Source organism: Protopterus annectens, chromosome 1.part0, assembly GCF_019279795.1.
Source record: "Protopterus annectens isolate FY-2018-M chromosome 1.part0, PAN1.0, whole genome shotgun sequence".
NCBI classification, from domain to species: domain Eukaryota; kingdom Metazoa; phylum Chordata; order Ceratodontiformes; family Protopteridae; genus Protopterus; species Protopterus annectens.
Window position 1 is genome coordinate 1,953,089,913 of NC_056725.1, and position 25,269 is coordinate 1,953,115,181.

The window sequence follows — 25,269 nt, forward strand, 5'->3', positions numbered from 1 at the left end:
GCTTTATCCTAATCAGAGATGCAGTACACACTGCGTTTCTAATAAAGTTGGTAATCACACAAAGAGTGAAACAGTCTTTTTTTTAACTAGTTACAGCTCCTATGGGGTTACAAACAGAAATGGATATTTGGGGGAGGGGGGTTGGTGTCTATGAACATGGGTTTTCCTGGGTGCCTAATGTTGGCTTGACCATTTATAGGAAGTGAACAAAAGTAGAGTGAAACCATTAGCAGAATGTATGTGGGGAACATTCTGGGATATAAATAGCAGCTAAGAAATTAAAGGTTGCTTAAAAATAAGATTTCTTATTATTAACAACTAAGCTTTCACTCTCAAATAAAGCAAGTTACAGATTTCATTAGTCCTTTCTGTCTTTTATTCCAAACGTGAAAACAAACTGAATATCTTTGGCAACACATTTGTATACATCTCCTCTTTTACTTTCTTCTGAGCCAGTACACTTGAATTCTACCCTGCTACTCCTCAGCAATTGCTTTTAATTTTGCTATATGTTGACTATATTTAAAATTCCATTTTTTACATACTGAAATTTAATGTAGGAATGTGTCACTGCTTGCCAAAATACTTGTTAATACATTTTTGTACAGTATTCTGCATGTTGCTTGATACTTAAAGCTTAGGCTGTGGCTGAAAAGGGTCCATATGAATTAGTTCACTTAGCAGTAAAATACATAAATGAATAAATAAAATATTCATACACTGCTTTTCACACAGAATTATCACTGGCAAGTCTAAATGAATATCTGAATACTTGCATACACAAACATACAATTAAATAAAGGCAAATCATGTACAGAATGAAATTAGTAGATATGTACACATTAAAACCAAAGTTCTGATTTATATATGTAAATGCCAGTTCCACTTACTTCTGTTGTAACAAGTTGCCAGTACACCTCTGTCGACAGGGCTCGCACTGATTTGCCAGATCTCACCAGCTTGATGAAGGACAACATTTTTGTTTATAATATTATTTTCATCATCAAAATCTATTATGTGAATCTGTAATGACAATCCAACCATTATGTATATAAGTATAACAGTTACCTCAGTCCTTCAAAATATTTTAATACAAACATTTATATGAGCAAAGCCAGTGGGGAAACAGACAAATTCATATTTAGAATATTAACAAGTAGCATGAGCTGTACAATATAGAAACAGTTGCAGATACAGAGGGTAGCAGGAGGAATAAACCCCTTATTTTTAAGAGCGGATGCCTAATGTCCAAAGTTATGAGGTTTCTTTACGAGAGAGACAGGATTTATCAGGCCAACCTTGGTCCCTCTTTTGTAAAGTTTCTGCAATCACCACTGAGAAATACTGAATCAAAGTAGAGTTGCGTGCAAGTATAATTACCATAACAGAGGATCTTCCGGGGGAGTGTTTACTGTTACAGTAAACTACAACATAACAGTTACAACCATCTTTTTGATGTCTTCTCCCCGACGCCAAAATTTAAAAAAAAGGAGTGGTTTCTTCCCTTTGAGATGTCTAAATGGTTTGCACTGGGTAAGTGGGTGGCCCCTTATATATAAATGCATTGCTGCATATCGTCTTTAGTTCTTCTAGTCAAAATCTCCTACCCTACAAGGATGAATGGTTGCAACAGATAAATAGCCTTTATATATATTATTAAAATATATGATATTCTTTCCACTGTAAATGTGTAAATGCATACTAACATTTCCAAATAAAGAAGTTAACAAAGAATGCCAAAAAAGAGCAGAAACGATTTAACGATATAGATCACAACAGTTTAAAACCAGAGATATGAACACTAAACTTTACATACAAGAGCAGTAGTTACAAAATAAAATTGATTTACCACAGTGAACACAGTAAGTAATATACTACCACTGTAAATAAAACAAATTTAGTATGCAGGTAAAAAGAGTATTTATTTATTCATTCTATTTAAACTTGTTTGCTGGGGTAGCACCGACCTCAAAGGATCATTTGCAGGCACAGCTCAGGTGAATATGAGCACATAAGAAATTAACAAAACATACTTACAGATACAAATATATTTACAGATGAAAGAATATGCCACAACATTTGGTTCAAGGAGCAGTTTACAATGTCAAAACATGAATGGAATTATGCTTAGCTGAGCTTTATGGAGAGGATATAGTCATAATGACTGAAATGGCTTAGGCGATAGGGATAGCAGAATATCATTATAAAGAAAGGTATGAAGATATCGGATGAAGCAAGTGAAAATAGTTGCAGGAAAGAATACCACAGGGAGAAGACAGAGAAAAGGTGTGAGAGGCATGCAGAGGTAAGAGGAGTAAAAAGGAGAAAAGTGAGAGAGATGCAAAAAGAGAGATTAGATTACATGGGGGGTTGGTGAAAAGTTTATGAGTGAGAGGGGACAATGTCTCAAGAGAAAGGGATTTGGGAGTGGTAAGCACCATGTAGCCTATCTACCACAAGATAATTGGTTTCTGGCCCAAAATTGTAGTTTATTGGCCATTTGGGCAGCTTTTTCCCATCTCTTTCAACTTTCTGGTTTAAAAACCCACATTTGCATTGGTTTCCCACCTTTCCTGTAACTTGACTAGTCCAGATACAGATTTCCTGTATCCAGGACTGTATGTAAACTTCTGAGCCACCCCCAAGCCTTTCTATGTTAAAGGGAGGCCTTCTAGCTTATCAGTGGGAGTGGTAAGCACTAGGTAGCCTATCTACCACAAGAAGAGTGGTTTCTGGCCCAGAAATTGAAGTTTATTGGCAGTTTTCCATCTCTTTCAACTTTCTGGATTAAAAGCCACGACTGCGCCTGTTTCCCGCCTTTCCTGTAACTAGTCTAGTCCTGATACAGATTTGCTGCATCGAGGACTGTTTGTAAGCTTCTGAGCGGTGCCAAAGACTGTTGTTCAATTATTCCCTTAGATCTGCTAGTTCTCTACTCTCCTGCACTTTTACTAGCTTATTAGTTTAGCACTTTACCAGACTTCTTGTAGCAATTATTTTAGCACACAAAAGTGCTACCAGCACTAAACATTCTACAAGAAAACAACTTCAGTACTTATTATTAATGTTCACCCCTCCAAGCTTGTCTAAAGGTCAGTTCCCTGTGCTTTCTCCTATCAACTTGATGAACTTGGGCATCCTGAGGCAATGTAGCAACTGCCTCATGTACACTGACAACCCTCTCCTCTTACCTCCCAACACTCAGACTTGTGAGAGATGCACTTATATATCCAAATTGGAAGCCACGCACTCTCCAGCCAAGACCAGAATAGCTGGTCAAGAGGAGAAGGTCAACACTTGCACCACACCACACAGAACACATAGCCCTCCAGAACACACACCGGCACTGCCGTCACATAAAAACACAAACCACACACCCACCTTTGCGGAGGCTCTCAGTAAAAATCTACCCAAACAGCAGAGGCCTCCAAAGCAGAAATGCACTCGACCACCACAACACAACACTAATCACGAGACACATAACTCTCCTAAACAGTGTGCCAATCAACCAAAGCTCCTAAGGCAAAACAGCATGCCCAACACACTAGTCATAGGTGACTCGATAGTGAGGCACACTAATGTGTCTAGAGTGATAAGGGCAGGGGTCTAGGGAAGTAAATAGTGTGGGAAGAAATGGCCAGGGAATTGTTATGGTTAGGCTTGTATAGGCCCTAGGGCCGACAACCTAGTACCAACCTATGAACCTTTGGTCTCTCCCCTCTTATTTTGATCAGAACCTTGGTAAGAAGGGGCAGAGGAGGGTATGCATACACCAAGAGGGAGCTCCAGGGGGAGGTCAAGGCATCCGCCTTCCATGCTAGGAGGTGAAACTCCTGGTGCAAAACTTATGCAGCTAGAGGTTGAGGTGCGAGACAAAGAGGTCCACCCTTGTGGTTCCCCACTCCTGGGTGATTTACAGAAAGATTTCTCTGTGGAGCTGCCATTCGTGGTGGTCCAGTAAGTTTCTGCTTAGGTGGTCTGCCAGTGTGTTTTTGATCCCTGGTAAGTACTGGGCAATTAGGTGTACGCCCATGGAGGTGGCTGTAAGCCACAGACTCATGGCTAACCTGCAAGACTGGTTGCCCTCCTGATTACTGATGTACCACATTACTGTGGTGTTGTCTGTTTTTATAAGGAGGACCCCTGGCCTGAGATGGGATTGGAAGAAAGTCAGAACATTTTGCACTGCCATCATTTCTTTCTGGTTGATGTGCAAGTTAAGTTGCTGGGCATTCCAAAAGCCCTGGGTACACTTGCCTGCTAGGTGAGCACCCCAAGCTATGTCTGAGGCGTTGGTGGTGATTGTCTGGCCAGAAGGCCGCAGGATGAAGGAAAGACCCTTGTTCATGGAACAGGCGTCTGCCCACCAGAGAAACTCATCCCTTATGCAAGGGATCAGTGGGAGAGTGGTCTCTAGGGACTGACAGTGCTGACACCAAAGGTTCTTTAAGTACCATTGAATCTTTCTCATGTGAAGCCTGGTGAGAGGGATGAGAAGGATACAAGATAACATGTATACCAGGGCTTCCAGGAACTTCCTCAAAGTGAGGTGACTTCTGGAAGCCAGCTGGGTGAAGTAGAGAGACAGGAAACTCTGCTTTTCTCGGGATAGGAAGGTCATTAGGGTTGCTGTGTCTAGCACAGATCCCAGGAAAACAATTTTCCTGGTGGGGTTTTGTTTTGATTTTTTCTCACTGATGGTGAACCCTAGGGAAGTTAGGAGTTTTTTGACAAAGGGAAGAGCCTGGAGTAACTTTTCTTTGCTGTTCGCCTGAATGAGGCAGTCTTCCAAGTAAGGGTAAATCTGTATATTTTTTTGTCTGCAGAATGCTATAGCCGGGGCCAAGCATTTGGTGAATACTCTGGAATCAGTAGAAAAGCCAAAGGGCAGTGCAGAGAACTGAAAGTGCTGATTGCCTGCTCTGAAGCGCAGGAATTTTCTGCACTATTCCCTAATGGGATGTGGAGGCAGCCATCTTTTAGTTCTAGTGTCACCAGCCAGGCATTTTATGCGAGTATAGGCAGGAGCTGTTGCAAAATTAGCATTTTGAATCTGGGGACCACCAAGGAGGTGTTCAGTTTGGATAGATCCAGGATGGGGCGCAAAGTGCCCTCTTTTCTAGGGACAAGGAATAGTCTGGAGTAAAAACCTTTTCCTGTTTGCTCCAGAGAGACAGGTTCTACTGCCCCCTGGGATATTAGGGTTTTTACCTGTTTTAATGCCTTTGCCCACTGGTTTTGGGGATAGTCTGGGTACCCTCTTGGAATTGGGAGTTCGCTGAAGGAGAATCTGTATCCCTGAGAAATGATTTTTAATACCCATTGGTCCTTGGTTATACAGACCCAATTGTCCTTGAAGAGGGTGAGCCTTCCTCCTAGTTTTAGATGAGAGAAAGGAGGGTGGAAGGAGAGTCATTGTGAGTGCTTACCATAGAAGCTTGGCTTAGAACTCCCTGCCTTAGAGGCGGAAGTGGTCCACTGTTTGCTTCTTTGCTGGCCCTGGGATGGGGGCCTGGATGTCCTGTCCCTGCGGGCCTTACTTTGGCCCTGTCTGCTGGGTGCAGGGAAGGCCCAGTGTTTAGAGGCGAAGTTCCTGCTGAATCTGGGTGGTTGAACTTGAAAGAAATCTTTTACTGTTTGCATAGATTTTGCTTCGTCTTCCATCTTTTCAAGCACCTCTTCTGCTTTTTCCCCAAACAGGCATTCCTTATCTAGGGATGCATCAGTAAGTTTAGACTTGACATGATCAAGGGAGAGGTTGCTCCTTCAGCCATGCATGTCTTCTAATAACAGATCCTGTCACTGCTGCCCTGCTAGAGGCTTCTAGGGCATCATATCCACACTGTAATGAGTGCTTGGCCACTTGACAAGCAGAGTGCAGTAATTCTGCTAGCTCTTTTGAGATGACACTGTCAAGGGAGGTAGCAATCTTCTGTTTTAACTGTTCCAAAGTGTGTTATTGATATTTTAACATATGGAACTGACAATTGAGTGCTCCGATAGCTAAGGTTGTAGAGGTGTATACTTTCTTAACCCATCTGTCCAGAGCTCTGGAGTCTTTGTCAGAAGGAACAGGATTCTTGGCAGAACTAGTCTTAGCTCCTTTGGGTCCCTGAGTAATGACCTCAGGGTCTGCAGCAGGGTTCCTGTACAGGTATTTGTGAGAATCAGATACTCTGTAGTACCTGTCAGGTGTAGCTGGGGCAGGAGGCAGGGCATCGGGTGCTAAACTGGATTCAAGGAAATCATCATCCACCATTTCTCGAATAGGTGGGATGGCCAGAGGTTTGTGCTAGGGCAGAGAGGTTTGTGCTAGGGCAGGTCCAGAAACTCTCTAAGACATTTCTTTGACTGTGGGTATAGTCCTGCGATTCCCACTGAAAATGTTCCCTGAGGGAGTGAAGGGTTTCCCCGAAGGAGAGGTCCTCTGGAGGGGAGGCAGAAGGGATGGATTCCTCTGCATCTGAATCCTCAAACAGTTAGGGGCTGTTGTTCCTCTTCAATGGCAGAATAATCAGATTCCTCAGACTCCTGGTCTGTCATAATTTCTGGAGAAGGAGCCCTTTTCCTTTTTGGAGTGGGGGCTTGAGTACCTCGGATAGTGGAAATGAGATCCTCTTCCATTTTAAGCATTTGAACTTGGGGTGGGGGAGAAGTAGCAAGATGGTGGCAGCAGATTTCCTATTAGTGGCCTGGCTTCGAGGCCTAAGACAATCCACTGGTCTCTGAGAAATGGTAGTCGGAAGAGAAGACTTTGTTTTTTTTTGTCTAGAATCAGTAGTGCGATCGGCCTCCTCAGAAGCCGGTGCCTGCATCGCGGCTCTGGACCCAACCGAGGGAGAGGCGGCCAAAGGCTTGGAAGATGAAGTGGATTTCTGCGGCATACTGGACTCCGAAAGGGTCTTGGCAGAGGCCTGCATAGAAAGCGAGACAGGCATCAGAGGCTGCAAAAGCGCCTCACTGAATTCTGGAGAACTGACAACTTGCTTAGCCTTGTGTGGCCTTGTTTCTAGCTTTACACTTTTTTTCGGAATGTCGGTGGATTGTTGTCTGATGGATGCTATATCGGAATTCGAAGATGGAATATGAAAATAATTGTCTACAAAAAGAGCTCTACAGCGAATGGTTCTCGCATTAAAGACAGCACAGAACTGGCAACGAGGGACGTCATGGTCTGGGCCTAAACAAGTGATGCAGTAAGAATGAAAGTCTCGGTGTGGGATCTGCTTTCCACAGGTGAGACAATTGTTAACTTTTTTGGACATCAATTAGAGAAAGAAAAAAGGGTCCCCAATGGGGTACTTAGCTTTAGATGTTTTCTGCTGAAATAAGACTTCTGGTAGCGACCAACCGGCACTCGTGCAAACTGCTTCTGCTATGGGCTCCACGGCAAGAAAGACTGATGTAATGATGTCAGCTGCCTAGCTTTATAGTCCTGATGACCTGACGTCAGACTACAGGCAACAGCAGCCGGTGCACAAAAACACTGACTCTGGTATTCGGGCCAGCCGAGGGCTACTACAGCAGGGATAACCCACAGGTGATGACTGCAACAGTGAAACACGAAGAACATCATGCTGGAGGGACAGGTTCATAACACAGAGACTGCCCATGCTATTGAACAGACTTCCCATACATGTCAAGCATAGCACCTCACTGGCCCTCTTCAAGAGAAATCTTGATGAGTGGAAGGGAAATAGAAAATTCACCCCGGGGATCACTCCAGTGGCTCTGCTTGACAGAGGCACTGGGAACTAAGGTCGGGTGGAATGATGCCAGGTTAATCCTATGGGCTAGGCTTGTAAAGGCTACAGGGCCATTAGCCTAGTACACACCTATGAACCTATGAGAATTAGTGATCCCAGTAGGACGTTGGCTCTCAAATATACTGGGAGCCATTTAGCTTTGGCAAGAGTTAGACAGTGGTGTTCTTCAATGGGGGAGTTAGCAATGAACCAGCAGATTTTACTGGAGACGGTTTGTAAGATAGTGGCATTTTTCTCTGATGCTGCAGCTACAATGGATAGTCAATATCTGAGTTGAGATAAGAGTATTCCTTTGCCTACAGCAGCTTTGGTTGGCTTTGCCAAAAACAGTGATAGCTTGTTTGCTCAGAAAAGTAGTCTGTGTTGATCTCCTTGTGCATGTTTTGAATGTGTAGTTAAAAGACTGATCTAGCCAAATGCCAAGGTGTTTGAAAGGCAGTGATAGTTTCTATGGTGGTATTGTGAACATCTTTAACATTAAGGAAGTCGGGTGCTTTAGCTATATTTGGTCTGTTCCAAACAGTATTGCTTTTATGTTTAAGGGACTGAGTATAAGTTTCTGGCCTATTAGCTACTGGTTGAGAGTTCAGAGGTAATCTAGGAGCTGATTTTATATAACAGAGTGGAATTTGTTTAACCTGTAGACAAGGTACAGGAAGAGGTATATGACCACTGAAGACACTCCTAAGAAAGAGAGCAATTTTAGGTAACAGCATATCCTATTAATATTATTACTTTCATAACAAAACCTTAATGTAAGAAGAAGAAAATAACAAATATAAACTTCACATTAGAGGAAATCCTATATTCTGCAGTAGATAATCAAGTCAAACATGTATCAATAAACAGAAATAAAACATAGGTTTTTGAATAAAATAGAAAATGAATGCATCCGCTGCATCTTGTAAAATATTTTTCAATTACTTGAATCAACTAAGTCCCAACATCACATATGAAATATTGTTTGCAACATTCCAACTTTTCAATTATTAAAAACAAAAATACATAATTATGAGGGTAATTCAGCAGGATAAGAAAATACAGTTATGTAAGTAAACTTACCATAACAGCAGATGTTCAAATGATCACTGCAGCAGTAGCCTTAGCTATATGGGTTACATCCTGCTAAGGATATAACAGTTGACCATCCTCCAAACCTTTAGGGCAACTTTCTCATGCTCAGACCATTGACAACTTGAATAGGGATGTACAAAATTGATGTCCTGCATGCCAAGCCCTTCAGAGCTTTCATACCAATTGAAAGAAGTAGGCTACAGCCCTGAAACAAAACAATGCTAAGTAAACAAAAATCAATGCCCATACCCTGGTGACAAAAAATATACAAAAATAAGGAGGAAGGGAGAGTAGCTACTGCAGCAAAGACCATTCAAACATCTATTGTTATGGTATGTTTACATATACAACTGCACTATGTTCATCATCTGGTCACTGCAGCAGCCTTAGCTATATGGGTACAATACCATAGCTTACATGAATTTCGAGGTGGAAGGTTAATAGTCCAGGAGACTCTGGAGAATGGGTCTAGCAAAGCCTGCTCAAGACCCAGAAAAGGGATCTAGTTTGTAGTACTTTGTATTAGTATGTACAGAGGACCACGTTTCTGCCTCTTGTATACTTCTAGAACCCACTCTTTTCAAAAAGCCACCAGTAAAACCAAGGTTTTAGTAGAATGTGCCAGGAATTGATTTGTTATAGTGGATAAAACAAAGCAAAATAGCATGGGTCAACTATTTGGAAACAGTTTGCTTTGACACAGGTTGTCCCTTTTTATTACTTTCATAAGAAATGAATAACTGATCAGAGTTTCTGAAGATTTTAGTTCTGTCAGAATAATATCTGAGTTGTCTGTTGATATCCAGATTATGAAGAAAAATTTCTCTCTCATTTTAGGTTCCGGAAAGAAGACAGAGAGATGGGTAGCTTGGCACAAAGTAAACTTGAATACCAATTTAGGCATAAATGAAGGACTAGTTCTCATGGAAAATGTATCCTGGTGGAAAATAAGATAAGGTTGACCCATCACGAGAGTTTAAACTCAAACATTATTCTTGCAGAAGTTGCAGCAATCAGCAAAACTGTTTTCCATGTTATGAACCTCATATCAACCTGATAAACTGGTTCAAATAGAGCAAGTGTTAATTTTTCCAAAACAAAGTTAAGGTCCCACAGAGGAGCTACCTGTTTTCTAGGTGGATGGGTATTCAGAATCCCTTTCAAAACATTTTAACATAGCAATGTGTTAAAAGGGGGCATCCATAAGCAGATATGCTGATATGCCTGACAAATTATCCTTAACAGAGAAGTAAGAAAAGCCAGAAAATAATAACTTACACAAATATTGTAGAACTAGTCCTGGTTCTTATCTTGGCACTAACTAGAAAATCTTTTCCATTTAGCAATATATGATTTCTTAGGAGCAGGTTTCATTGTCTCCATTAACACCTGCAGCACATCCTCAGAAAACAGATGCCTAAAAGGTATTACAACTCTATCATCCAAGCAGCTTGTTGAAGTTGTTTCAAGATGGGATGCACCAAAAAACTCCTGTTTTGTATAAGTAGATCCAGTCTGAGAGGAAACTTGTGGTAATTGCCCTTGGCCATTTCCAAAAGAAGGGAGGACCACAGTTGCTTGGGCCAGAATGGAGTCATCACAAAGATCTTAGGAGAGTCCTTCTGAATCTTCGGAATGACCCTGGATATCAGTAAAAAGACATCAAAGAAATGAAAATGCTCTGTCTTCCAGGCCTGGAACATAATTTTGACAGTTGTTTGCTGTAAATGGAGGTGTTCCACATAGCTGGATAAAATCATGGAAGACCTCCTGATTCAATTTCCATTTGTAATGGTCTGTCCTGGTCCTATTCAGTTTGGCTCTCATGGGCTGTATGATGCCTGTAGAGTAAGAACATGCTAAATTGCTATATTTCAGGCTCCCATGGTTAGTCACCACAGACAGTAAAATCTGGAGCACCCTGATTGTTTATGTTTATGTTTAGGGTTGGGAGGGTGGCCTAATGGCTAAGGTGTTTGCCTTACAAACACAAGGTGCAGGATTTGATTCTCACAAGGGGTAATTGGCTAGGCTTAAAATGGCTCGCAAGGGCAGTTAGCTTAGTACGATCCTATGAACCTATGTACCACATCACCGTGGTGTTGGTCTATAATCACTCGTAACTGCTTTGGGAACCATAAATGACAAAGAGTTGAGATAATTTATCACTGTCAACATCCCATTTATGTTTATGTGTTTTGGTCTGTCTTTTTTGTTCCAAAGACCCTGCAGTTTAATTTCTAGAGTCACTGCTCCCTTAGGAAAGCCTAAGGCATCTGTAGTTGCAGACTGTGCTGGAGATGGAACAGAAAATTGCAGACATGGATTCAGATAAAACTGATCTCTCCAAAACAGCAGTTCCCTTTTAAAAATCCCAAAATTGGAATCTGGAATGTCAGAAGATGTTGATATTGGGACCATACAGATGTTAGATACTACTGAATCTTTCCATGCATAGTCTGGATAAAGGAATCATGGCTGGTAAAAAAAAAAAAAAAATAGCATCATGAAAAATTCCCTTGTTGAAATCCGGGACTGAGTGAAAAGCTCAGTAATATATCTAGATATAGATCTACTTTTTTCCTGAGGAAGAAAAGCTCATTGAACTGGGGTATCTAGGAAGTAACCCAAGAAAAGAATCCTGTGAGAAGGCGCCAAACAAGAAGTTTCAATGTTCTTTTGAAAACCCGGTCTGGGAAGGAGATCTCTTATTTAAGTGAAAGAATCCTGAGACTTTGAAAAAGACTCTGCAAAGATAAATAAGCCATCTAAATAGGGAAAATGTGAATATTATGCTGTCTGCAATAGGCTATCACCAGTGCTAGACACTCTATTAACATCCTTAGAGCAGCAGATAACCCAAAGGGTAATGCAGAGAATTGATAGTGTGATCCAGATACAGAAAACCTTAAACATGTTTGAAATCTGAGGCTATAGGAATGTGATAAGAATTCTTTAAATCTAGAGTTTCCAAAAAACTGAAAGGAGTAATAAGTGGTAACAGGTCGTGAAGGGATGGCATTTTGAACTTTGAGACTTTCATAAAATGATTGCGAAAGAAAGATCTAAAACTGATCTCAAGGAAGCTTGTTTCTTTCTTTTTTTACCAGAATCATTACTGAATAAAAAAACTTTTCCTGTCAGAGAAAGTAGCACAGGCTCTATTACCCCTTGAGTCAGCAGATGCAGAATGACAGGAGAAAAAAATTTTAATCTGGTGAATGAGAAGGAATCGCCTGAAAAGAAAGAAGGAATATACACTGTCATCTGTACCCCTGGTGGATCACTCTCAGAAGTCCTGTGTCTGAAGTTATCTGCTACCAAATAGAAAAAAGGAGAGCCATATTTTGGGGGGAATTTAAAGGCTTGCTAATGTGGGAAGGAGGGATTACCATTTGCAGATGCTCATTCAGACTTGTTAGTCTGCCCTGGTTTCTGAGACGCTCACCCTTTCTTGCTGGAGTCTCCGTGCCATTGTTTCTTGAGCATCTACTTGCGAGAAGTTTGCTGGGTCTGCTTATTTTGCTTTTTATAAAAAGGTGCTGAGGCAGGTATGAAACCTTTAACAAACTTGGGAAAGGAATGAAGGAAGGCAGAAAAATCTGACTCACCCCTTGAAACAGTTTCCACCTCTGATCACACTTTTTAAGCAACTCAGCAGCAGGTGGGTCCAAAAACAACCTCCCCATCCAAAGGAGAATTCAAAATTTCAGTTTTAACATCCTCAAGTACATCTGAAGAAAATTACCATACAAACATTCTCATAACACTTCCAGTAGCAATTACTCTGGAAGAGGCATAGGCTAAATCATAAGCACACTTGTTTGGTCACTTGAGACACAGAAACAGCATGTGTGTTCACAGCAGAGTCTCCTCAGAAGATGGAAAAGTAGCTATAATGTTCCTCACATTCTCAAACAATGTAAACAAAGACTAACATTTGACTTTGGCAATTAAGAATTCCAAAAGCAAGTGTCTCAGAAGCATACACATTTTATCCAAATCTATTAAAAGCTTTCCATTCTCATCTGAGGGAGAGGGATTAGCATTTAACAAATATTTAGCAGCAATAGGATTTGCCAAAGAAATCTTTCCAAGGTTAGATCTGGGATTATAAAAAAACTTTTGTAAGACTAAGGAACTTTATACAATCTATTTGCTTTTTTAGGTGCTGTAGGCTGGTTGTCAGGCATGTTACAGTCTGTAATAAAATCATCCTCCAAAGATGGAAGAACAAGTGGAACAGGAGTGGGCTGAGGAAATTCCAGTTGCAATGAATCATATTTTTTCAAACACATTTGAATGTCACTATGCTCTGACTAAAACAATTTGGTTCATTGTAGTTATTCTTTCAGAACAAGAAAATTCTTCAAATGGAGCATCAGAGAAACACTCTCCTCATAAACAGTGTCCGTCACCTGAAGAAAAAAAACAGAGGTTGTTCCCGTAAATCATTTCCCTGCTCATTGTATTGGGAATCTTCAGAAAATTAAGACTTCCTTTTCTTTCACAAGTAAAACCAGAATGAGAGGGGTCAAGTGCCTGAGCTAAGCCCAGTAAATCATTCCTATCTAAAGTAGTTGAGATAGGAAAATAAATGTTTAACTTTCTGCTTCTTTAGAACAGGCATTTCAGAAGCAGAAAATTCCTTTCAGGCACATCACCCTGGGGAACAGGCATTCCAGACCAACTAGGCAGAGAGGCATTTCACACTCCTTCCTCTGAAAATAACAAATATGGCTCTCCCATGGCCCTATGGACACTCCAACAGTCACAGAGGATTTGTCTAAACTCCGGTCCATGGTGGCTGAAGGGACTACACCAGTGGAAACTAAGGAAGAAAATCTGTGGTCTGAGCAGCCAGAATTGACTACAACAGAATCACCCATCTGTGGCTGAAGCAAATTTGTAGCATGCTGAAGAGGCAAAGGCTATTTGGAAATGTTTTTTTATTTCCCAAACACCTTTATTGAATTATGACTTGTGACACAGGCAAATTTACATTCATATAAAAGTAATCACACTATAATTAAATAACAAACATTTTACTTCGCATATATTTCTATAGATCATACAATTTAAGCAACATTGCATAAATTATTCAATTCCTGCCTTTTTAAACAAGAAACATCTATAGTAAACCATCACTTATTACATAGGCAATCATACATTTATATAAATGAAAACAAACCACACCGACACAATCCTAGTTGCAAGCATTTTACGTCACAAACCATACTGACACTCTCCCAGTTGCAAACATTATACATCACTTATAATCTACCCAATCATTTTCAGTCAAACATTATAGTTCATTTAAGTCCTGATGCGTTTTAAACCTCATTCTTCCTTGTATGTATTGTTCCCACAATTCCCATTTTTTTCCTATGTAGTTTGCTCCTACCCTTTTCTAAATATCTCAATTCCAGTTGTTTTATTTCTGTTACTATATTCACATAGTTGGTTTAGATTTTGATTTCCATTTTCTACTAATTGCTTTTTTTGGCAGCCACCATAATTAGACACAGCAAGCCCATACCATGCCTAGGCAATTACAATTCTGTATCATAGCTCAGAAAAATCATCTCCCTCGATAGACCAATCTACCCACACATCTCTACCAGTGCATCCTTCAGGGAATACTTTAAGTCCACCAATTCACCGCACTCCCAAAAAATATGTTCCCAATTACCTCTTTCTTCCCACCACATCTCTAACATTTGCTGTCTGGCTGAGAAAAAATTTCGTGGAGTATACTTGGGGTATAGAAATATTTATGCAAATACTACCATAGGTTCATAGGACGATAAAAGCCCTGTCCCTCTACTCAGTCTGAGCAGTCTGTATGAGACTGAGTAGAGGGACAGGGCTTTTAGCCTATCTGTATAGGATAGGTGTTTGAGACTCTGGATTTTCCTGGTCAGGAACCTCTGTGGTCTCTTCAACTGCTGCACATGCATAGCAAGGTACTTGCCAAAGGAGGCACTGTACTCGATAATGGGTCTGATAAGGGAGGAGTACAAGGATGTTATGACCTCCTTGTTCCTGGATGAAATACCCTTACTTATGAGGTGGGCCATGTGGAAAGCCTTCTGTACAATGGAGGCAATATGGTGGTCAAAAGTCAGGTTGCTATCAACCTGGGTGCCCAAGTCCCTCACGACTGATTGCATGCTTAGTATGTTGTTATTAATGTGATAATTAGTGGGGTTTCCCCAAAGGAGCTAATGATGCATTTCTTGGCATTCAGTTTGAGGCCATGCTTCTGGCACCAGTCATTAGTTTGGTTAAGACCCTCTTGGAGGATATTCATATCACTAGGGAAATTTATGACAGTGCCCAGATTGCAGTCATGTGCAGGCCTGGTCAGCCATAGACCACTGGTTTTGTCTTGCACCTCAGAAAAGTATGTCCCAAACAGTAGAGGCCTCAAGACTGATCTTTGGGGTATGCCGCTTGTTCCAGGCAAACATCCTAAATTTTCTAGATTTTGTTGCATATTTGAGAAACATCCATATATTCTCCTGTTGTTTCTTTGTAAATTGCTTTTCCACTCTCTCTTCCCAATCCTTTCTACCCTCCTCTCATTGATTCTTATAGTTATCATGCAATGTTTTATATGCTCTACTAATTATTCCTTTTTTAATGGCAGCTTCTGTTCCAGATTCTACTAAAAACTCTACGAGTGCTGGTCTTTCATTTAGGATCCCCCTATTTCTTTCTCTTGGCCTATACTCTGATATCAATCCCTGATAAGGAAGATAATCTCTAACCTGCAGTTGAAATAAAATCTTGGCTTCTTCCCATTCTATCACCTTTCCCTCTCTAGTTATTTGCAAGGCTGTTTGGAAATGTTCTTCTTTTTGTGGCCAGAGGAAGGAGGAACCAAAGAATGGTAATTTCTTCCATGGTAAAGCTAAAGCCTGAAGTCTGGGTATCACTGACAGCAGCAGCAGCAAGAACAGTCAATAAAAGAGGCAAGTATCAAAAAGTAGTATTTCCAACAATAAATATTGTGAAAAGCACAACATACACTTACTCCAGCACTTAAACACAGTTTAATAAGAGTCTTCACCACAAAAAAATGAAATTAAACTAAACTTTCAACAAGTTTTTTACAGTAACATAAAAAGTAGAACCACAAACTTTTAAGTGACTAAAAGGTAGTATGGTATTCCGATAAACATAAAATTTCTAGCATGAAATAAAGTACTTCACAGGAAATAAAGTAAAGCATTGGTTACAAAGTAAAATGTTAAAGTTTTCTTTCCGCCTAGGGAACTTATCTGCCAAGCAATGGAGAAATGCTATCTTACAGTCGATCCTCAAAAGCCTGCAAAAGGACTGTTCTTCAGAGGCAAGAACGCTCCGAAGGTCTTAGCACCTAGACTGCTGATTTTCTGTAGCTCTTTCAATCTGAAAGCTGTCTAGGAGCATGGGAAGCGCCCATAAGCTTTGGAATCTATCCAGCTGTTATATCCTGTGCAGAATATAAAGCAGTGCTCTTAAGATGAACACTTATAGTAGTATTCTGTCACTGTGTGTTAAAGTTTATATAAGTAAAATAACAGTAGTAGCAGGCTGAATGGAATTCTTCCATAAGTGCAGTGACATGGAAGATGCTATTAAAGAAGCTTCCTTTGTTCCACACTTACAGGAATTTATACAACTTATCATCACACAATAAAGGGGATATGGTGAAGGATAACTTTTCTTTAACAGCATCCTCTCCTCAAAGATACACTATTATGATATGTATACTTACAATCAACTGTACTGTCTTTTTTAGGGAAAATAAATGTTACAGCAAGTCATAACATTTTAAGTCTCAAGAAGTACCATATTTATCTAGGAGGTGGGAAAATTAAACAAGAATAATGCACAAAACCAAGATCATATTATGTAATAAAGTCTACTGAACATCATTGAATGTCCTCTAATTTTTATGTATTTGTCATGGCATTATCATAAAAGAGCTGTGCAACAATAATAATAATAATAAACTGCTAAGGCAAAAAAACTTAAGTCACATTATAAGGAAATTAGTTATTTTACCATGGGGAATCAACTAATGACAATATACAAATATTGTCATTAGTTACAGATAATGTATCTACAGCTAATAACAATATACAAACATTGCCATTAGTTGTAGATAATGTATCTACAGCTAATGACAATGTTTGCTAATGTAAAGATAATATATAATACAAAAGAGGTTTAGATCCCTAGACTAAGTATTTCTGATGTCATGTTACCGGAGAGTTTGGAGGGACAGGTATATCTTGCAGAGGCTACCGCTGCTGTGGATCAGACTTCCCATCTACATAAAACAAAGTTCACCTCCGTCCATATCCAAAGACGACTTGGATCTATGGCTAGGAAACTGAAAATTTACCTCAGGACTGCCCCCCTGTAATACTAATGGACAAAGGTAGCTCCTAAGTGCTTTACCCCATGCATGGGTCCCCTCAAATTATCTATGGTATGATCCCAGCTATTCTCATTAGGGGAAATATATAATTATCAACCACTGGATGGGTAAGGCCAATCTATAACCAAATGAGAAAAAAAACATGTCTCAAATAACAGTAGTGTTTTCCCCAATTGATGTCATGTTAGGCATGAGTCCACAGACTGTAATAGATGTTTGTCTGCGCATGTGCAACAGGCATCCATTAAACTCTATGGGCTATGGTTGCATCCCACTTGTTCCTCTGGGTTGATGTCAATGAGGTTAAAAATCACTATTACTCCTCATTAGCACTGACAGAGGGAGAAGGACTTTCAAAAGTTTTTTTCCCCTTTTAGCTTGTAGCAAAAACATTCACTGTCAGAATGAAGATCCCGATCAGCACTTTATGCACAATACACAATGATGCAAAAGAAAAGTCATGCAAGAGAGAGACAAAATACTTTAACTACATAGGTCAACGCATAATGCAAAATAGGGGGTCAGAATGGAGACATGATAAAATCAGCAAGCAAAGAAGAGTAGTATTGCTGGAACTGAATTCATCCTCATGTCTTGGTACGTATCTCCACAAGGTGGACACTGTTTTTACAAAATCTCACCAAGACAACACTGATATATAGACTGAATTTTATATAGCATGTATCATGGACAGAAGTAGGTAAAAAAATAAAGAAAAAAAAAAGACAGCTGGGTGCACACATCCCAGGATAAAAAAGTGCCCAATGCTGGTAGGTGTATTGGTGCCAGGACTGGAAAAAATGACAGTGTAGAATCCTCAAGACAAGGAAATATTCCTACGATGGGGTTATGCCAGGCTCAGGTGGAGGATGCCCCCCCCCCCCTCCGTGGTACAATAAACGTTTTTTGCGATTTTTCTGAATTACTACTAACAGGCCAAAAAAGAGTCACAAGGATGACAGAATGGACTACTGAGGATAAGAAAGAAATTGCGTGTTGCTTCTATGATGCAAGAAGCCCAGAATTTCCAGAGAGAAGATATACAAAAAGATTATGACAGAAATTAGAGAAAATAAAAATACTTGTACACAAAAACTATCAAAAGCTTAAAATGCAAATTTGTGTTCATTAATACAACAGATTCGTGAAAAACATTATACAGACCAAGAAAAAGAAGCAACCGAGGAAATGCAAAAATACAAAACAAAATCTAGAGATTTTTGAAAGGTATAACAAAGAAATATGGACACGGGAAAGAAAGAGAGATCTGATATGGTGTAATATTTATACAAAGGAGAAAGCCAAATTAATTAATACAAAAAAAAGCAGCGCCAAAGATAATCAAAGAGAAATACAGGCAAAGGCAACCGGATTGGAAATTTTCACAATACAAAAAATAAGATCAGAAAGGGGGAATGTAGAACAGAAGATTAGTAAAGTATAAAGTACAGTTGTGCAAGATCTTACCATAATGGTAGATGTCCTTCTCTTCACTGTTGCAGTATTCTTTACAATAGGGATTCCCTGCCAAAGGTGGCCTAATGTCTGTCCAGTATACCAAAGCCTTTAGGTTGGTATGCCATACATCACACATATGCTCCCCGTGTATAGCATAAGGCATAAAGGTGATGGCTAGACTGACAGCCCCAATAGGAACACAGTCCAAGGGAAAAAAAAGAGGTAACCAGTACATCCAGAAGAGAAAATAATAAGGAGAAGGAGGGAGGGAGTGAATATCACAACAGTAAAGAGAAAGGGCATCTACTGTTCTGGTAAGATTGTACACAACTGTACTATGTCATACCATTTCACTGTTGCAGTATTCTTTACAATAGGGACAGTACAAAAGCTCAGGAAGAAGAAAGGGAGGAGGAAAGGACCAGCAGAGCTCTCCAGGAACCCATGGAGAATGGCCCTAGCAAAGCCAGCTCTTGCTGTGGAAATCACAGCAACTTATAGTGCTTGGTAAATGTATGCACAGAAGGCCAGTTAGCGGCCTCAAGAACAGAGTTAGTATCTAAACCCTAGAAAAAAGCACCTGAAGAAGCCACTGACCTAGAAGAATGAGCCTTAACAGAAGAAGAAAGGCTCTTGCCATGGAAAGTACACCAAAAAGAAATGGATTTAGAAATCCACGAAGGAGTAGTTTACATGGAAACAGCTAAACCTAAGGATCGAGTATGAAAGGAAAAAGAGCTGATCAGGTTTACAAAAAGTTTTAGTCTCATTCAAATAAAATCTGAGTTGTCTATGCACATCTTAATGTATGCAGCACCTTCTCACTAGCAGACTGCAGAGAAGGGAAAAAAGTGTGCAAATGAACAGACTGATTATGAGACAACTCATTCACCACATTGAGCATAAAAGAAGGATTGGTACGAAGGGACACCCTGTCCTTAAGGAAAACTAAAAAAGGAGGACAAGCCATAAGGCCTTGAAGCTCAGACACCCATCTTGCAGACGTAAGGGCTTACAAAAGTACTGTCTTCTAAGAACAATGCTGTAACGAAGCTGAAGCTGCAGGCTCAGAAGGGGCCTGGGTCAATTTTTCTAAAAAAAAAAAAAAAAAAAAAAATGAAGATCCCTTGGAGAAGGAGCAGTCTTCATGGGAGGACTAATATGAAAGATACCTTTAAGAAACTGTTTAGGCTAAAATCTAGAAGCTAAAGGAGATGATAAAGGCAGACAAGATGAGATAACTGATAAATGGGTGTTAATAGAAGAATAAGCCAACCCAGCATTGAACAATTCACACAGATAAGAACATACACAGAAAGTGGATCCAGGTTACAAGAAAGACACCATTGTGGGCTTCCTTGCCTCCTGCAGGACACCAAGCATGTCCTCAGGAAAAAGATGTCGGTATGGAATTAAAATCCCATCAGCCACAGTATCAGATGAGATTGGACAGGTGAGGACAGATGAGAGATCCCTTGTCTTGTGTGAGTAGATCCACCCTGTTAGGTAACTTGTGATGACTGCCCATGGCTACATGCAGAAGAAAAGGGAACTCATGCTGTCTTGGCCAAAATGGAGTCACCAGCAAGATTTTGAGAGCATTGTGTTGTACTTTGAACAGGACTTTTGGAATGATGGTAAGGGGAGGAAAGGCATAAAGAAACATCCCCTCCCGGGAAAAAGAGAGGGCATTCACCTTCCAGACCAGGGGATCTGGGACTCTGGCACAAAATACAGGAAGTTGTCTGTTCAGAGTGGAGTATCCCACTGATGGACAATGTCCAGAAACACATCCCTGTGAAGTATCCTCTCAGTGATTGTACTATGGACCAGCTCAGAGAGACCGCTACAATGTTCTGACCTGAGGGAACACAAACTGCCTGAAAAGTCACACAGTACTGGATAGCTAGTTCCCACACTAGAACAGCCAACTGGCAGAGGATGTAATATCTCGTCTCCCCCCCCCCTTCCTCCTTGACATACCATATCAATGTGGTATTGCCTGTAAACACCTTGAGAGGCTCTGAGAAAATAGAGGATGAAATGCTTGAAGAGCCAACAGAAGAGCTCTCATCTCCTTAAAATTATGTGTTTTTTCCTTTGTTGAGGAGAACAAAGACCGTGCACCTTTAGAGAGCTGAAGGATGCACCCCATCCCACATCTGAAGCGTATGTGGACAGATCCTGAGAGGGGAGAGGGGCTTGAAAAGGGAGCCCTCGACTGATGGCCAACTGCTGAATCCAGCACTGAAATGCCAGCTTGAGGTTTGGAAGAAGAACTAAGTCCAGGGGATGAGAATGCTGAAGCTAAACTGACTTTATAAACCAATGAAATTTTCTCATGTGGAGTTTGGCAAAAGGGAGCATAGGAATTGTGGAGGCCATAAAACCTAGAGCTCTCGGAAACTGCCTTGCTGTGAGTAAGACCAGAGGAAGAAGGGACTGAAAGAAATAAATGAGAGTCAATGCCTTGGGCGGAGGCAGGGAGACAGCATTATAATAGTCTGGATCCAGCACCCCAGAAATGTGTATTCCTGTGAAGGAGTCAGAAAGGACTTTTGGAAATTTATAGCGATCCCCATGCTTTGCAAAACGGAAATGGCAAAGTGAAGATGCTGCAGTAGAATCTCTGGAGAGGATACCTGAAGCAGGAGATTGTCTAAGTAGGGAAATACTTGCATCCCTCTTAGCCTGCAAAAAGCAATCAAAGCAAATGTGAAGATAAGCAACCATGAGGTCCAGAGACACCATAAAAGCCAGAGGAAGCAGCACATGCAACAAGGTCTGAAGGGACAGCATCTAAAAGGAAGGGACCTTCAGAAAGGTGTTCAAATGACAGAGGTCTACAATAAGTCTCCAAATTCCTTCTTTCCTGGAAACCAAGAACACTGTAGAGTAAAACCCTCCTTCCCCCTTTGGGAAACTAAATAGTTCCCCGAGTCAAAAGATCCTTAATCATTTCTGGAAAGAAAGCCAACTGTTCCTGAGGAGGCTGAGGAATTCCCCTGAAAGGAGGAAGAGATACCCAGATCATGCAATACCCTAGGCAGATGATAGAAAGAACCCAGGAATCCTGAGCAATGTTTAACCAAACTGGAAGAGATAGGGAAAGACAAAGAGAAAAGGAATGGGGCTGAGAAGAACAGGAAAGTCAGACAGCACCTGGTTTGTCAGGAAAAGGAGATTTCTGGGTCAAAGGAGTCTGGGTAGCTTTAGCAGAAGGAGCACTTTTACACCCCTTCTTATCCTTCGGAGGAGGGTGAAATACTCTATGAACAAAGGTCGGCTTATTGGGGTAATTTCTTTAAAACACAGGCACTGGAGAAAAGTACAGTTTTGTACCTACCATAAATGTAGATGTTCGAGTGGTTATACTGCTGCAGTCATCACACTTGGGTTATCCTGTCTTCAGGTGGTCCCGCAGTCGGCCAAATCCCAAAGTCTTGGTCCGGCGTCGGTTGTCGTCACCTCTTCCCTGACGTCATTGTGACAGGGGTATAAAAGAGACAGCCGATGCCATTTTCTTCAGTTTTTCTTGCCCCAGATGTCAGGTGCCCCTAAATAGGAAGGCAATACAATAGCTATGCAACAATACCTTAGTAGATAAGCAATAGTACTAGCTGTTAGCAAATACACCATATAGACATGCATCCAATAGATTGAAGTACATGGAGTTGTAACTAACACCCTGGTATGTAGAGGGGATGGAGGGAGGGTAACCTGGACTGCAGCAGTATAACCACTCGAACGTCTACATTTATGGTAGGTACAAAACTGTACTATGTTCATCGTGCTATACTGCTGCAGTCATCACACTTGGGTTGAATCCCAAAGCTATGGAAGGGTGGCTGGTACTAAACTGGGTTAGGTGATGCTAGGATGCCCTGCAGAACTGCAGTGGCAAAACCAGCCCTGTTTTTTGAGTATAATGGAAGGTTGTAGTGCTTGGTAAAGGTGTGCACAGAACTCCAAGTAGCTGCCTCCAGAATGTCTTTGGTTGGAACCCCTCTGAGAAAGGCTGCTGAGGTTGCAGTAGCCCTGGTAGAATGGGATCTAATATTGACAGGCACTGCCTTCCCATGGTGCGAGTAGCAAAAGCGGATGCAATGTGCTATCCATTTGGAGATGGTCTGTTTTGAAATAGCCTTTCCTTGTGAACCTGCAGCATATGATACAAAGAGTTGGTCAGTTTTTCTGAAGATCTTTGTCTTATCTAAATAGTAACGTAGCTGTCTGTGAATGTCCAAAGAGTGAAGGAGCCTTTCTCCTTTATTCTGGGGGTTAGGGTAAAAGGTGGGTAAATGAATGGTCTGATTCAAAGCCACACTGGATACTACCTTGGGCATGAAGGTAGGGTTAGTTCGTAAAGAGACTCTGTCCTGATGGAAAATGATGAAAGGTTCCACTGCCATAAGTGCTTGTAGTTCTGAGACCCTGCGTGCTGAGGTAATATCCAGTAACAAGGCTGTTTTCCAAGACAAGTATTGTAGTTCTGCTGAGAATGCTGGTTCGAAAGGAGGTAGTGTTAACTTTTCTAAAACGAAGTTCAGGTCCCAAGTTGGTGTTGGTGGTTTCTCTGGGGGGTCTTATAGTCTTAGCCCCTCTGAGAAACTGTCTAAGTAAAGGGTGTGAGAAAATTGGGGGATCCGTATTATATTGAGCTGAAATGGCTGAAGCATGGATCTTAATGGAGGAGAAGGAAAGGCCCTTGTGTAGCATCTCAGTTAGGTATTGCAGTATATGAGGAATGTTTGGAATCCAAGGATTTTGACCTTTAGCCTGGTGCCATGCACAAAATCTTTTCCATTTGTCTGAGTAAGTCTTCCTGGTGCTGGGCCTCCTGGTCTCCATAATTACATTCAGGACGTCCTTTGAGAGAAGTGTTGATTGATAATTTAAGGAATTCTCCATGCAGCTAAATTTAAAGTTCTGAGCTGGCTATGACGGGTTTGATAGTTTTTTTGAGTCAACAGTAGTGGGAGTTGAGGCAAGATCCATGGAGGGCTGTGAGTCAAGTTCCTTAGTAATGGGTACCAGTGCTGGTGTGGCCAGTCCGGAGCAATGAGGATCATTTGTGGTCTCTCTGATCTGACCTTCAATAATACCTTGGTCAATACAGGTAGTGGAGGGAAGGCATAGACTGTCAGTGTTGTCCAACTGAATGACAGAGCGTCCACTTTCCAGGCTAGGGAGTGATAAGTCCTTGTGCAGAATTTTTGTAATTGGCAATTGTTGGGGGATGCAAATAGATCTATGTCTGGACATCCCCATCTTTGAGTTATCATTGAAAATACTTGTGGGTGTAGTCTCCACTCATGGGGGTCTGCCATGTTTCTGCTTAATTCGTCTGCCAATGTTTTCCTTTCCTGGCAGGAATTGTGCTTGTAGTTGTACTTGGTAGGTCAAAGCTGCGTTCCATAAGTTCATAGCCTGTCTACATTAAGGGTAGGAGTGTGTTCCTCCCTGTTTGTTTATGTACCACATAACTGTGGTGTTGTCTGTCCTTATTAGAAGTTGTCCTGGATGCAAGAGGTCCTTGAAGGCTGTCAGGGCATTTTGCACAGCTAGCATCTCCTTTTGGTTGATGTGAAGATGCATTTGTTTTGCAGACCATTTGCCCTGTATGCACTGTCCTGCCATGTGTGCTCCCCAGGCGTAGTCCGAAGAATCTGTTGTCATGGTTTGGTTTGCTGGAGGTAAGACGAAAGGAAGACCCTTGTTTGTTTGACATGCTTGAGCCCACCATAGGAACTCTTTTTGAAGGCAGGGAATGATAGGTATATCTGTTTCGAGGCTGTGCCTGTGCTGAGACCATACACTTTTCAGCTACCATTGTAATTTTCTCATATGCAGCTTTGCATATGGGATTAGTTGAATGCATGATGCCATGAACCCCAATGCCTGCAGGATTTTCCTGGAAGTGAGCTGGGTAAAAGTTGCTATCTTTTTGAAGTATTGAGTCAATTGCTTTTGTTTGTCTGGCATGAGGTAAGCCATCTGGGCCGCTGTATTTAAGCTGGCACACAGGAATATTATTTGTTGCGAGGGTATTAGTTTTGACTTCTTTTTGTTTACTGTGTACCCTAGGCAACTGAGCAGCTGCGTTACAAAAGCCAGATGCTGTAACAGAATGTCCTTGCTGTCCACTTGGATCAGGCAGTCGTCCAGATATGGGTAAATTTGTATTCCTCGTTGTCTGCAATATGCAATTACTGATGCCAGGCATTTCGTAAATACTCTGGGCGCAGTAAATAAGCCAAAGGGCAGTGCAGAGAATTGATAATGCGTTGTACCTGCCAAACATCTGAGGTATCTTCTGCAATCTTGTCTGACAGGGACATGCAGGTATGCCTCTTTGAGGTCCAACGTTACCAGCCAAGACTCCTTGCCCAGCATGGGAAGGAGCTGCTGTAGAGTGAGCATTTTGAATTTGGGTACCTCCAGGTATGTGCTCAGAATTGAGAGGTCTAAGATGGGCCTCCAGGCTTTGTCCTTTCTTGGGACTAGAAACAGTCTTGAGTAAAATCCTTGACCTTG

General features: G+C 41.2%; 1 protein-coding gene across 2 annotated transcripts in view; it reads right to left on the reverse strand.

Annotated features, from left to right (window-relative positions):
- EIPR1 (EARP complex and GARP complex interacting protein 1) overlaps positions 1-25,269 on the reverse strand; it is a 1,964,495-nt gene that overhangs the window by 1,534,483 nt on the left and 404,743 nt on the right. For both annotated transcript variants that reach the window (XM_044070391.1, XM_044070382.1), the window contains exon 3: positions 891-1,023. In XM_044070391.1, the coding sequence (XP_043926326.1) occupies positions 891-1,023 (133 nt within the window). The remainder of the gene's footprint in view (positions 1-890; positions 1,024-25,269) is intronic.